The 16,078-nt window shown below is 29.8% G+C and overlaps 1 protein-coding gene across 2 annotated transcripts in view; it reads right to left on the bottom strand.

Annotated features, from left to right (window-relative positions):
• Positions 1 to 16,078, bottom strand: part of LOC101240045 (fibrillin-1) — a 178,117-nt gene that overhangs the window by 111,340 nt on the left and 50,699 nt on the right. For both annotated transcript variants that reach the window (XM_065795472.1, XM_065795473.1), the window contains 2 exons: positions 13,391 to 13,516; positions 3,257 to 3,394 (listed from right to left, as the gene is read on the bottom strand). In XM_065795472.1, the coding sequence (XP_065651544.1) occupies positions 3,257 to 3,394; positions 13,391 to 13,516 (264 nt within the window). The remainder of the gene's footprint in view (positions 1 to 3,256; positions 3,395 to 13,390; positions 13,517 to 16,078) is intronic.

Below are 16,078 nucleotides of genomic sequence, written 5' to 3' on the forward strand. Positions count from 1 at the left end.
AAAAACCCACAAAAATGGTTTTCAATGAATTTCCCATAAACTATGGAATCAAGTTCCAAAAAAGTATGGTGGATAAACCTGACTTGATAGTTCAAAAGAAAGTTTATTTGTTCAAACAATTAGTTATATGACAAACTGGAGGAGCAAAACAGAGGTGATAAAAAGTATTCCAGGAAAAAATAAAGACCCTGGTGGTGAAGATGCTGTAATGATTCTTAATGATTCTTAATGAAACTTAGATATTCTTAAAAACAATTTAGGCTTAGGTACAAATCCACAGGCAAAACAAATCTATCCATGATCTGAAAAATAAAAACATCATGTAGTGATTGTAGTAACCCATAGTTGGCTGTTCATTCTCAACTGATTTTAAAACCAGGCAAATGAACAGCTGAATTCTGTTTAAAAAAAAGTTGTGATTAAGCTAAAGTTTTCTTCTATAATGCAAAAATGTTTAAAAAGCATTTTTAGTCACCCCTGATGATGGTAATCTACAAGGTTGCAACATAAGACTGCAAATTTGTAGATTACATTTTGTAAATTTGCGCAAACTAGTTTTTGAAGTAACATGTTGAACATGTTGGTTAAAAATTAGCCAAACATTTGGCTCACAGTCAAAAGGTTACCCCGTTTCTCAGAAACTACTGTGCTCAATCTGTTTCTCTGTGCGACCTCTCTCTCAGGATTGAAAAAGAGTTATAAACAAAGTAAATACTTTTAAAAAATGTTTGACTGTAGTGGACACAGGAGCAATGGGGAGGTGAATCTATGTAGTTAAAAAAAAAATTACAGTATAGGTACAATAATAAAAATTTGGAACTAAGATCAGTTTTTAAAAAAACCCAAAGAAACCTTAAAACCTAAAAAAAAACTTTGTGTTAGATTTTTTTAAATAACTTAGGGTTTTTTCCAACCCTGGATATTAGGGAAAGGAAAACCGGTTTCTGGAAACCGTAAAATTTTTGGAAATCAAAAACCAAAAATGTTATTTTCAAAATTGGTTTTTGGATATATATCTTTTTTACAAAATTTACTTGGTTATTTGGCAATTCTAAAACTTTTCATGATGTGTAGTTGCTTGAGAAAATAAATGAAAACATTCAATTTGCTTCCACTTGAACTTTAACAGTAAGTTACTGCAATTTAAGTATTAACAGTAAGTTACTGCAAATTACTAACAAATTAACAGTAAGTTACTGCAATTACAGTAAGTTACTGCAAAAAAATTAAACAAATTTTCACAAAAACAAAAATGTCGTTTTCTGAAGTCAACAAGGATAACACACCAGTTTGGAAGCACTTTTTGCACTCAAAAGAACTTGAATTGGCCAAGTGCAAGCTCTACGACCAAGAAATTAAGTGCAAAGGAGGAACCACAAGCTCCATAAGGAACCGCCTGAGGACAAAGCACAACATCACGTTTGGTGCTGTTGTTTACTCTTGAGAAGAAACTCAAAGTCATCAAACCCATTGATTCATTTTTTAAGACAAAGGATCCTGTTAATGTTGTTTTGGCTGAGCTTATTTCAAGTGACGGGCTGCCCTTTTGTGTTTTCTTAACTAGTCAACGTTTGAGAACAGCTCTAGAGACACAAGGATATAAATTGCCCAAAGATGCTAAATAAATTAAGGCTCTGCTGATGAAACATAAAGTTATCAAGAAAACAAATCAGCAGCAATTTGCAGAAAAGAGGCTTGTTGGTCACAAATTTAGCTTAACCCTTGATGAGTATACTTCATCCAGAAACAGAAGATATATGAAAATAAATGTTCATATGAAAGGTGATTATTGGAACCTCGGAATGATCATGGGTCTATGCCAGCAGAGAAATGTTGTGTAATTGTTCGCGAGAAACTGAAAGAATTCGGGCTACGTTTTGCCTGTGATATTGTTCCAGCAACCACAGCTGTTGTAATAAAAAAATTTGTTAGCTCAATTTTACCAGACCATCAGCTCTGCCTAGAACATGGAATCCACTTGGCTACCTGTGATGTTCTATATAGGCAATCTAGGAAAGAAGACAATGGCACACCTGAGCAAGTCACTGTTCTAGAAGAGGACCAAGAAGATGATGACAGCAATGAGGAAGGAGGATTAGAAGTTTCAGCAGAAGCAGGTGCATCAGCTTTTCCAATGATCAGGGAGGATGTCACAGAACTCATCAACAAGGTCAGAAAACGTGACAGATTGTTTCGAAAGTCTGCAGTTAAAAATGACATGATTCTGCAAAAGCATGTCCAGTCTGAGTTTGGAAAAGAGCTGCAGCTAAACTTAGACTCTAAGATACGTTGGAACAGCTTACTAGATATGATTTCAAGATTTGTTACCTTTAAGAAATGTATTCAAATGTCACTGATTGAGTTATCAAGCAATATTATGATTTCTGAGTCTGAATTTACCACCTTACAAAATCTAGTAAATGCTTTAGAACCAGTCAAGGTTGGTGCTGAAGCACTTTGCAGAAGAGATTCGAACTTGCTCTCATCTGATGGCATTCTGAAGTTCATTTTCAAGCAGCTAAAAAGCCAGAAAAACACCTTTAGTCAAGAGCTAGTTGACTCATTTACTAAAAGAGTCACTGACAGGAGGAATGCTATATTAGTAAACTTACTTAAATATCTGAATAATCCTGATGCCATTAATGGAGCAACTCATGACATTTTCGAAAATTCCATGCCAAAGAGAAATGCAATTGCTACTACTTCATCAAGTTTGTTTAATCGTTTGTTTCAATGTTTTAAAAACCGGAAAACCGGTTTTTAAAACATTGAAAACCACGGTTTATTCAAAAAACCGGTTTTAGAAAAAACTTCAATATTTCCTTTCCCTACTGGATATGGAGTGTGAAAGCCTTTTACACTTTCGTGTTTTTTTGCTTTAGTATATCTTAATTTTAGGATGATTGTTTGATAACAAATTGTTACAAGTCAAGAAAGAACACAGATTATATTTAAGAAATTTAAGGAAAATACAAATAATGTTTGTATTTTCATTGTTAAATTATCTTTTAAAGTTGTGTTTAATACACAAAACCTGTTTTGAACACAACTTTTGGAATACCTGCAGTCAAATGAAGTCTTTTAAAGGAAGTATTTATGATTGACTCCAAAAAATCTAAACTTTTTTTAACTTAATTTTTTTTTTTTTTTTAAATACAAAAAAATACTAAAATGAATTATTTAAAGTGTAGTTGTGTAAAATATATTGGGAATATTATTTATTAAGATAAATTACAAAAATTTAAATAAACCATACCAGATTTATTTCTACTTTCTGAATATATTGCCATAGTTATATATACATTGAAATTGTGTATATTTGTATATAAGTTTCCATAAATATTTATTCGAAATGTACTTGCATTAACTCCATAAATGTAACCAGGACCGATACCTATTGAAAGAATTTTTAACAAAAAAAATTTGAGATTAAAAGGTGAATATATAAGTGTGTCCCAAAGAACAACATTTTTGAAAAATATATGCTGCCACCCCTTTAATGGGTTCTATATGATAAAAAAAACAACACTGGATTTAAAAATTTTTTTAATAAAAAATATTTTTAGGGGTCCCTAAAGACCCTTGGACTTTTAAGAAGTTCTTTATATTATCAAAAAAAAGTTCTTGTTGGTTCTCAAATGAAGCGAAATTATATGAAAATTTTAAAAATAATAATTATATTATGTAAAAATAATTTTTATATAATATAATTATTATTTTTAAAAATTAGATTTAACTAAAAAAGCAACAAAATATTTTTCATTCCATGAACAAATAAAATTAACTCGTAGTCAAAGCAAGTTATAATCTGACACATTTAATTGCATCTCATTCCAAACCTTTCACTTAGGTGAATTTATTAAAAACTGCCTAATTGAAACTAAAAATGAAAAAAACTTTTTTTTTTGATAATATTAGGAACTCATTAAATGTTCAAGGGCATTTTTTATTCTAAAATTTTTTAATTCAATATTTTTTTTATCATATAGAACACATTAAGGGATGGCAGCATATATTTTTCAAAAATGTTTTTTTCTGGCACCCTAATATATATATATATATATATATATATATATATATATATATATATATATATATATATATATATATATATATATATATATATATATATATATATATATATATATATATATATTATATATAGGTATATATATATTTATATATATATATAAATATATTTATATATATATATAAATATATTTATATTTATATTATATAAATATATATATATATATATTATATTATATAAATATATATAATATATATATCTTGTGCATTTTACTATAATGCATTCTTGTGTTACTCGTCATTCAATTAAGTCTCATCCTTTTAAAGTGACTGTTCCTAAGCGCTCCAAAAATTTTTATTTGTCTAAGTTTTTTCTTCCAACATCTGTTCTTTGGATCTTTCAAGTCGTCTGTTAATCATTATCTTCCTTTATAAACGTCATCTTTTCTCTTCCAGTAACTTCCAACTCTAATAGTGGTTGCTTGCAGTCTTGTTAAAAGTGAAGATGTTAAAAAAAAAAAAGCAAAACACTTATAGATGTAACTCAGCTTTGATATTTACATTGCTAAAAGTTAAATTGAGTCGTTATTGTATTTTAAGTATCCCATTAAAATTGAATTGAATTTTAAACCAAGTTAAAAATCATTTCAACAATGTAACTTTAACAAAAATTACTGATAAAATCTAAATTTAGTATTTGAAAAAGATTATATTTCCTATAATTTATTTTTTTCAAAAATCTTATACATATCATAATTTTTTATTTGCTTATCACAATTTGGTTTTTTTGTTTTGTTTATTTTTACATAATTTAATGAACTATTTTTTATAAAGATTATAAATAGTTTATAGATGTTTGTAAAATTTGTAAAAAGAATTCTCTTTAACAAAAACGCTTCACCTTTCTTTAAGCCAAAAAAAAATCTGTGATGGAGAGACATGTTTTATATAATGCTTTAATTAGCAGATGATAAGAAAAAAATGTCTTCTTTAACAATTATTGCAAAATTATTTTACATTCTTTTAAAACTAAAATTTTACATTCTACGTTTTACCAATTATTTTACATTCTTTCAAAACTAAATTTAAGTTTTTTAGGCATGTCAAACTCAATTTGGTATGGGGGTCTCTTTAGCCTAAGGAAATGTCATGCTAATACTTATTTTTTTGATGAACGAAGTGTAACTCTTCAACCCAAACCGTCCTTTTGCCAAGTTTGATGCGAAGTAAACAAGATTATAATTATATTTAAAATCTATCAAATCAATGCAATATTATTAAAAAAAAGTACAGAAGATTAATTTTGCATTATTTATTTCACACAATAAAAACACAATAAAAATGTACAAGGAGAATTTTGTAAAAATAATGACAAACATTATAAAATTTTGGATTTTCCAGAAATTTGACAAGCTCTGGTTTTATGTCTTAGCTAGCTACCACTTTCATTATGGAAGACAAATGTTCATCAGTAAGCCTGGACCTCTCAGGGGTTTTATTTCATTTCACATTTCATGTGTAAAAAAAGTTGCTCACAAAGATAAGTACTGCCTAACATTGCACATATTTGACAAGCAAATTGAATCATTTTGGGAAATTGATGTGTGAAAAGAATCACACTGAAGTTCAATTAATTCCATTTGAAGGACCTTCTTCCACTTTTTCAATATCAAAGTTGAATGTTGAGGTGAACAAAGCAAACTTTGGTTCACATTTTTTTAAATCTTGAAACCTTACTTCAAAATCTTGTTTTATATTGTTTATATTTTTTGAGTAGCTGCTGAACATAAAATATGGGTTTTGCATCATCATAGACTTGCACGTCTCAAAATGTACCAAATTTTCTTGTTTAATTTGGCGTTCCCAGAGTAAAAGCTTGGTTTGAAAAGCTCTGACATCAAACATTGTGGTAACCAATTTGTTCTTTCCTTGCAAAATAATGTTCAGATCATTCAGGTGTTTTGTGATATCAACTAGAAAAGCTATTTCTTGAAGAAACTTGGTATTTTTTATATCTGAAATATCTTGCCCTTTTGTTTCCAAAAATTGAAACATTTCAGTTTTCAGATGATTGAATGCTTTGAGTACTTTGTGACATAATAACCATCAAACTTCAGTGTGATATGGTAAATCCTCATATTCCCTGTCATTTTTATTCAACAATGGCAAACTGACAATGATTTAGTCCTCTTACTCTTATAAAGTTAACAAAAAATGGTGAATGATACAATGAAAATTGTTTATCTTTTTGCTAATTTTCTTATTTAATTTATCAACAAGACCCTTCTTCGAACCAATCATAGCGGGTGCTCTATCAGTAACTACAGACACAAGTTTAGTTATTGGAAGTTTATACTTGTCCAGTATTTTTTCAATCTCCAAAAAAATGTTTGCACCTGTTGTTGTACTATGCATTGGAATCAACTCCAGAAGTTCTTCTGTAATTTCATATTTGAAATTGCAACCTCGGATAAAAACAGACAACTGAGCAATATCTTTGACATCTGTACTTTCATCAACAGCAATTTAAAAGGCCTGAACATCCTTGCAGATTTTTGTTAACGACTTCTCAAATCTGTTGCTATGTCATTTACACACTCAGCAACTGTATTTCTTGAAAGGCTTATGTTATTAAAATCCTTTGTTTTTTCAGGGCAAAGAATCTTTGCAGTTTCAATTAGGCAGTTTTTAATAAATTCACCTAAGTGAAAGGTTTGGAATGAGATGCAATTAAATGTGTCAGATTATAACTTGCTTTGACTACGAGTTAATTTTATTTGTTCATGGAATGAAAAATATTTTGTTGCTTTTTTAGTTTGGTTTTTAGTTCATTTAATTTGCCTGTCTATTTATCTTTTTAATAAATTTCAAATTGTTCCTGATGAGTTTTATAGTGTCCCTTGATATTGAATTGTTTTGGCACATAAACTTTTTGTTGACAAATCAGACAAACAATACTTTTATTAATGCTTGTAAAAAAGTAAAGCACTTCCCATATTGATTGAAAAATTCTTTTTTCATCTTCAATTTTACGTTTTCTGCTTGCACTTGGTTTCGAATGAGACATTTTGATTTTAGTGACAATAACACAAAAACAAAAATAGCTCAATGTTAAACAACAACAACAACAACAAGTTAATGACTGATCTAATAGGCCAGGTGAATAAAAATAATTTTTTATGGTTTTAATTTCAGAGTTTCAATTTTAATAAAAAGTTAGAAAATTAATTTAGTATTCATGTCCTCTTTAATAAAGGAGTTCAGAAAACTATTTGTAATTTTTTTATCGTTGTTTTTAATAAAACATTTTTGAAATGCATGTCTGTGGGCCACCATATGTAATAAAATGATAAAAATGTTGGGGGCCACAACTTTGACATGCCTGCATTAAATAACTAGTTTCTTTAACAAAAAAATGCATAATTGCAGTTAAATGCTTTTTTTTACGACTTAATATTTTCTAAATAAATGCCACATAACCGATATTAAAAGAAAATTTAAATAACCTATGCATACATACATACATACATACATACATACATACATACATACATACATACATACATACATACATACATACATACATACATACATACATACATACAGTATTGGACAAAACATTTGCAACCAACATCGAACAATGCTAAAAAGTGTTCCTAATTTTACATGTCTTAAAAACAAAATGAACTATACTACCACAGCAAACAGTTCAGGAGTCTGGAGTCATAGCATGCCATGACATGAGCAATCAGCTGACAGGTGACAGCACACAGGCAGAATTTCGTTGACAAGTGCCATTTTGCAGCGGACAAAACAAGTGCAACTTTTTTGGTTTGTTTCATTTTCTCAAGTCTGGTTCGTGTCAACATCACGGAAGTTTTTTAATAATTAAAGGAAGTATCCAGAAGTTTCCAGAAGCATGCAGAAGCTTCCAGAAGTTTCCAGAAGAAGCATCTGGAAGCATCCAGTAGCATCCAGAAATATCCAGAAACATTCAGAAGCATCCAGAAGCTTCCAGAAGCATCGAAAAGAAGCATCTAGAATCTTCCAGAACAGGTTCACACAGGTTCATTTTACTATATAAGAGACATGTAAATCGACATGTAATTCAGTCAGTATATGGAAGCCAATCAGTCAGTATTATCAAGACAGTTTATCGAAGTGAGTTTTATCAAAGTGTTTTATCGAAGAACATCAATACAAGAAGTGAAATACAACAAGTGTTTCATTACATCAATACAGTCCACATCCAACCAAGGCGTTGTGTTCCACAGAGCATTATTGTATCATCACAAGGTAAATGTAACACGGTTAGTCTTGAGAAGCGTGATTATTTATTTTTATTATTTTTATGACTTCAAGTGCAAAAATGGCTCCCGACAGTCTTGGATTGGAATTAAGAAAGAAAATTATTGGCGATTACGTAAGTGGAATGTCACAAAAATGTATTTGTGATAAATATCGCGTGAAAAAATGGACCGTATCAAGATTATGTTCCAAATATCGTTCTATGGGGAAGTTGGCAGCAAATAACAAAGGTGGAAGACCGCGTTCCACCACTTTTAGAGAGGATTCTATGATCGTCAGATCCGTTAAGAAGGATCCCTGGATATCATCAGTCAAGATACAAAAGCAATTAGAGCTGCCTGTATCGGACCGAACAATCAGACGACGTGCTGTTGAAGCCGGATTGTTTTCTCGATGCCCTGCAAAGAAACCACTGATTTCACTAAAAAACCAGAAGAAAAGACTCCTGTTTGCTACATCTCATATTGACTGGAATGTGCAGAAATGGCGAACTGTCCTGTTCAGTGATGAATCGAAGTTCAACATCATTGGGAGCGATGGCATTTGCCGTGTACATCGACCGGCCGGAAAATGCCTCAATTTACGTTACTGCCATAAGACCGTGAAGCATGGTGGAGGCAATGTAATGGTCTGGGGGTGTTTTTCTGCTAACGGTCTAGGTCCAATACATCGAGGCGATGGAATAATGGACCATTTCATGTATAAAAATATCTTGAAAGATGTTATGTTACCTCATGCTGAATGGAATATGCCAATAAAATGGGTTTTTCAGCAAGACAACGATCTGAAACACACTGCAAAAGTAGTCAAGCAGTGGTTTCAAGACAACCACCTATCGGTGATGGATTGGCCACCTCAATCTCCAGATCTCAACCCTATCGAGAACCTGTGGGAGATCGTCAACCGCAGAATTAATCGTGAAGGTGTTCGTAATAAGGATCAACTGTTTGAACAAATCCAAAAGGCCTGGGCAGCGATTCCACAAAGTTTCATTGATCACCTGATCGAATCTATGCCTCGAAGATGCAAAGCTGTGATCGACAACAAAGGATTCGCCACAAAATATTGATAGCGAAAAACAGCTTGGTCAACATTTTGTCGAGTTGCACTTGTTTTGTCCAGAAGGAAATCAACTTTTTTTAATACTTTTGATTAATTTATTAACTTTCTTTGTGATGAATAAAACTTGAAGAACTTTGTCTCTAAACAGTTACATAGTTATTTCTCTAAATTGAAAAAATGCAGCACTTTTATATAAAGAAACTAAATTAGCATTATTTGGTTGCACTCGTTTTGTCCGATACTGTACATACATACATACATACATACATACATACATACATACATACATACATACATACATACATACATACATACATACATGCATAGGCGGATCTAGGGTGGGGTAAAGGGGGCAGCCGCCCTGGGCGCTAAATTGACCATTGAAAGAAAAAAAATTTTTGAATGACTTTTTTTTATTTTCACTGATATTTTTTTTTTTAAATGATTTTTTTAATAAAAATTATTTTTAAAATCTATTATTTTTTTACTAATATATGAAGAGCATGTTTGATAGTACGGCTATTCTGAGATCAATCTCAACTGGTTTGAGGTTCGCTTATTATTATTTACTACGATCAAAACAAACAAAATGGCGTAAATTGAAAAATAGAAGAATAAAACTGCAAAAGCAGATAAATAAGTGAGAAAAAAAGAAGAGAGAAAAAATCATTTCTAAAAATGAAAAGACAGAATGCAAGTGGATCTAAAAACAGAAAAAGTGCTGCAAAAAGAGCAAAAGAAGATGCTTTATCCAAATCTTTCATGGAAACATTTGTGAAAAAACAACATTTGTTAGAAGGTAAAAAAGACTAATGTGAAAATAAACTTGTTATTACTAATAAAAAATATATAATTTGTTTATTTTGTAGTTGCTTCAACAAATACCAATGTTACTCCTTCTAACCCAATTTCTTCAACAAGTACTGCATCAACTTCTGCTGTATTGACAGGTATCTAAGCATCAAGTAACACAGTTTCTACAGAAATTATTTCAGAAGTGGAACAAGAAATAGAAGTGTGTCATAATGGAATTTTGCAAGAGTTGCATGCAGACATAGAAAAAGATAATTATGATCAAGTCAAAGAATTAAGAAAAAACAAGACTCATCATGATATTGGAATGTGGCCATTGACAATTTCCTCATCTTTTCGAGATGCAATGGTACAAATTGGACATAGCAAAATCAGACACTGCAAAATCAAAACTTCCCTTTCCCAGCTGATGAAGAAAAAAAGAGAACATTGTCTAAGAAATGGTTTACATGAACACTTCACAATGGACAAAAAGTCTTACAAACATGGTTATGTTATTCTCCTGCAAAAAATGCCTTGTTTTATTTCTGCTGCTGCCTATTTAATCGAGAATCTAATTCATCTACAAGAAGCAGCTTCGATCTTGAAAAAGGATTTTCACACTGGAAAAAGCCTAATCCACAAATTCCAAGTCATGAGGGAAGCTCTGCTTATCGTTTGGCATTTTTAAAGTGGAAAGAATTACAAAGAGGCTTCAAAAATGGTGGGCTAATTGATGATCAGCTTCAGATTCAAGTCACTAGAGCTGCTCAGAAATGGAAGCAAGTTTTAGAGCGTGTTACTGCAGCAATTCAAATGCTTGATCAGATGAAAACTCTGGAAATTTCCGTGCTCATATGAAGTTTCTAGCCAAATTTGACCCATTCATGAAAGAACATTTCGAATCAGTCAGCTCAAAATCTGGTTCTTTATCATATTTCTCTCATGGAATTCAAAATGAACTAATTAATCTGCTTGGTTCAAAAGTATGTAAATCTATAATACTTAATGTAAAAAATGCGAAGTATTACAGCATCATTTTTGATACCACTCCTAATTCACAAGTTGAACTAATGTCTCAAACTATTAGAGATATTGATATTGAAAAAGGCAAAGTCACAGTGAAAGAAGCTTTTTTAGACTTCATTCAAATTCATGGTAAATCGGCTGAAGCGATTACAATGGAAATAACAAAAAACCTTAATTTAGATGGATTGAATTTGCAAGACTGCAGGGGCCAATTTTATGATAATCAAGCAACTATGGCAGGAGCTAATTCTGGAGTTCAAAAACAAATATTAGACTTGAATTCATTAGCAATATTTGTTCCTCGCAATAACCACTCTTTAAATTTGGTTGGAGTCCACGCTGCACATGTAAATAGTCAAGCTGTACTTTTTTGGCACATTAAAAAAATTATTTGTTTTTTCCTCATTATCAACTGATAGATGGGAAGTTTTGAAGGAATATGTGAAAATAACAGTAAAAAGCCATTCAGATACAAGATGGAGTTCAAAAGCAGATGCATTTACCTCCATATCAACTCAACTTGAGGAGGTGTTGGCAGCTTTGGAAATGTTATGTGATTCTTCTGGAGAAACGCTTGACTCACGAGATGATGCTGGACTTATTCTTTCTGCCTTCAAAGGTTTAAGTTTGTGGCTCTTTTGTACTTCTGGTCTAAAATACTTCCTTCAATTGACCGAATTCAGAAGTGCTTACAAAGTAATTACTTTTAACCAAGCCTTAATTCAATTAGGAACTTTGACTGATAAAATTGAAATTTGGAGAAATGCATTATGCACCTCATCCATTACAAAAGCTGAGGAAATGTGCAAAAAATGGGATATTACCGTGGAACGTAGAATTCGAAAAAGGCCTGTCATGTCAGGAGAAACTGCTTCAGATGCCGGTTTAAATGCTCAGCAAGAAATGGATCGATGTATGAAAGAAATGTTGGACAAACTTGATATTGAAATTTCTAACCGATTTTCACAGTCAAGAGTTTTAAATGAACGATTTGGCTTTCTGTGCTCCATTGAGTCTGTCATTAACATACCGAATTGGGAAACTAATAAGGCAGAAATGGAAAGCCTTCAAAAGAAATGTTTTGATCTTGCCTCTTAGTACTCTAATGATCTTAATGGCAATGAACTTTTTGATGATTTTAAAGATATTATTGTCTCTCTTAGAAGAGCTAAACTGCAAGAAAAAATGGACTTCTCTCCAATAGGGCTCCTTACCTACATTTCATCTTTGGGACTTGAATCATATAAGACTTTAGCTACTGTTTTACAGATATTTATAACTTTACCAGTCTCAGTTGCATCATGTTAACGATCTTTCAGTAAGTTAAAACTAATTAAATCATATTTGCGTTCTACAATGTCACAGGAAAGATTGTCAAACCTTGCACTTTTGTCTATTGAGCATAAATTTGCTTCTGAAATTGATTTCTGTGATATCCTTCAGGATTTTGCAACTATAAAATCAAGAAAAATACAATTTTAGCTGAAATACCTGTGCTCTATTGACTGTATGCTACAAAATAAATTGTAATAATAAATGTGTAATGTATATTCATTTATTCATTTGTCACTTATTCACTTTGAAGGAATATTAACTTTTTTGTTTGCGGGGTGGGGTGGGGTGGGGTCAATTTCCCTATTTGCCCCGGGCAGCAAAATTCTTAGATCCACCACAGCATACATGCATACATACATACATACATACATACATACATACATACATACATACATACATACATACATACATACATACATACATACATACATACATACATACATACATACATACATACATACATACTACATACATTCATACATACATACATACATACATACATACATACATACATACATACATACATACATACATACATACATACATACATACATACATACATACATACATACATACATACATACATACATACATACATACATACATACATACATACATACATACATACATACATACATACATACATACATGCATGCATGTATTAATCAAATGTGAGATTTTGTTTGAATTTTTTTAAATGCAAAACATTCTTGTTATTTTACTTTTTTTTTTTTTAAACTAAAGAAATTAAATCAAGAAAATTAAATCAGTTTAATCTATTTTTAAACATGTAAAAAAATAAAGACCAAAAAAGTTTAAAACAGTTATTACTTACTTGGATTAAAAGAATTATCAGGAAGATTTTTGGATGGAATGTCAATGCTATAAATAAAGCCACTGTTTTGAACATTGCAATTATGATTATTGAAGGAACATGCCAAAATACGATTATGAAAAGCACCTTTTTAAAAAATAATAAAGCTGTAGTAAAAACAATTTTATAAAATAAGATTTATGTTTACAAGAAAATAAAAATATTATAAATTAAAAAGTATTAAATAAAGTCTAAAAATATTATTTAATGAAAAATTGAAATAACATTACTACCATTTATTCATTTACTTCTCTTAGGTGCTTAATACGCAGGAGGAAACCTCTAATAATTTTCAAAAGTTTTCCCACCCACTCCGACCATATTAAGACACATACACACTATTTATTAATTTATATATTTGTTATCAACAAACTGTTTTTCATAATTAAGAAAAAAAATTTCAATATAAACTAGGCTTAAAAATTAGAAAATATAAACTCACTGATAAAAATAAAATTAAAAAATAAAAATAGATTTTAAAAAATAGTAAAATAAAAATTGCCTTATTAACTACAGATGTTTCCTCAAAAATTGAACTCCACAAAATACAATGGCTTATGTACAAATGTTAAAATAATAACATATGACTTAATGTTTATGTAAACTAGACAATATGTAATTACAAAAAAAAAAAAATGAATTCATTAAAAATAATTTTTCTTTTATTAAAAAAATATTTTTTTTTAAATTAAACTTTACAGTTTAATTTTGATTTATTTGGTTTTTGTAATGATATAGATTCTTAAAATATTACTTATTATTATGTGGAATTTTTTTTAAAGTCAATGGTTTAACACTTATGTGGTTTAAACGAGTTTCTTTATTTTACTATTATCAGCTTTTTAACATGTTTTATAATTAAAAAAAGGTTGAAGCAACTTTTTATAATTGGATGAACTTCCTGATATAATCTTGTTTAGTAGATCAGAACTGTATTTAGTGTGATACTAATAATTGAAGGATTATACTATAAAGTTTATAATTTTCTACCCATACTCACGACGAAATTAAGGGTGTTGTATCAGATCTTTCATTCTTTTAAGAACGCTGCCTTCACCATGGCTAAGAAGCTTCATCTACCCCAATATAAAATCAGTTCAATGTCATAAATGTAAGTTTTTGAGTTAACTTGATTAAATTAGTGAGCATTCTTTGTGAAGTTTATTTTAAAGTTTTATTTTTTATTTCAGAAGTTTAGGCGGCAATAATTAATCTTTCATTAAATAAAAAGACATGGATTTCTCACAGTTGCAAAGTTTTAACCAAAGTGATTTGAAATAATTAAAAAAAACGTATATTCATATCCTAATTCAAAACATGACATGAATCATAGAGCAACATTGGGATAGTAATTATGGATGAAACAAACTTTACATTTAATATGATAACAGTTCCACTCAAGCAAATTAAAATTGGAACAATAGAAATTTAACATAATAAACATTCAACCTCAAAAAAATATATATATATTTTTACCCGATTAACAGAAAAATAGATTATTTATAAATTGAATAATGATTATAAAACTAAAAGAATCTTTCTATAATACAAAAAGAATAATTATTAAATATTCATAACTAAGGATTGTCTATATTTTTATCTAAGCTATATAATTTTGTCTATTGTTCTTTTTCATTTTACTATTGGGTGCTTAATACAGAATGGGGTGGGAATAAAAGGGGTGGCAAGATTTTTTGTCCCGATCTAATATAAAGGCTAATACTCTATATGCTATTTATACTCTTAATAAAAGGGTGAGTGGGAATTTTTTTTAAATTGAATAAACAGAGGGTTACATTGATAAAATGGGGTGGGATTTTGTCTCCAGATGTAAGAGGCAGGGGTTTTTTTAAATAAGGGGACTCTTAAATTCAAATGAATGGATAAGGGATGAAAACAATGTATAAACAGAATTCCCAACAGGAAATGAACAACTTTTAAAATAGATTTTATTCTTAACTTAAACACATAACATAAACATGATCCATTTATTAAAACAGATCATCAAAAGTGTCCCAGATTGAATCATTATCATTTCGGTGCTCCACTTCATTTCTGATCTGATTTTATGTTATATTATTAAGTATTTTTTACAAACAATTTCTAGTTTGTCTATAATCAAAATCTTGTAAATCCAAATTTTTATATAGAACATAAAACATGTTTTATTCATGGCTTTTGGCTAAAACTAGCATTTTACAACAGCTATTTTGTATTAACTTCAATAGGATTTAATATGCTTATATAAGTTTTATACTATGGGGAAGAATATAATGTACTTGGTAGTGGAACCAAAAGCTCATTTTCAACCAAATCGAGATTTACAATATTTTTTTATAGGTAGACAATTTTTAAAGCCTGATTACACTGAAAGTTTTTATTTTTATCAGTAAGTTTATATTTTTTATTTTTTAGGAACGGTTTACACTAAAATTTATTTTTTTAGTTTTGGTATGACGTTTCTTTGCTGATAAAAGAGTAAAAAATTTTCCAAAAACAAGGGGATGCATCATTGCATCAACTTGCTGAAATTTGGCACAAATCTTTAAAGATTTAAGAAAGGAAAGACTGTTAATTTTTTTCAAAAATTTTTTATCCCTTTAAGAATTAAATCAACTTAAAGTTTATTAGATTTTGACTGTAAAATGA

This window comes from Hydra vulgaris, chromosome 04 (genome assembly GCF_038396675.1).
Source record: "Hydra vulgaris chromosome 04, alternate assembly HydraT2T_AEP".
NCBI lineage: Eukaryota > Metazoa > Cnidaria > Hydrozoa > Anthoathecata > Hydridae > Hydra > Hydra vulgaris.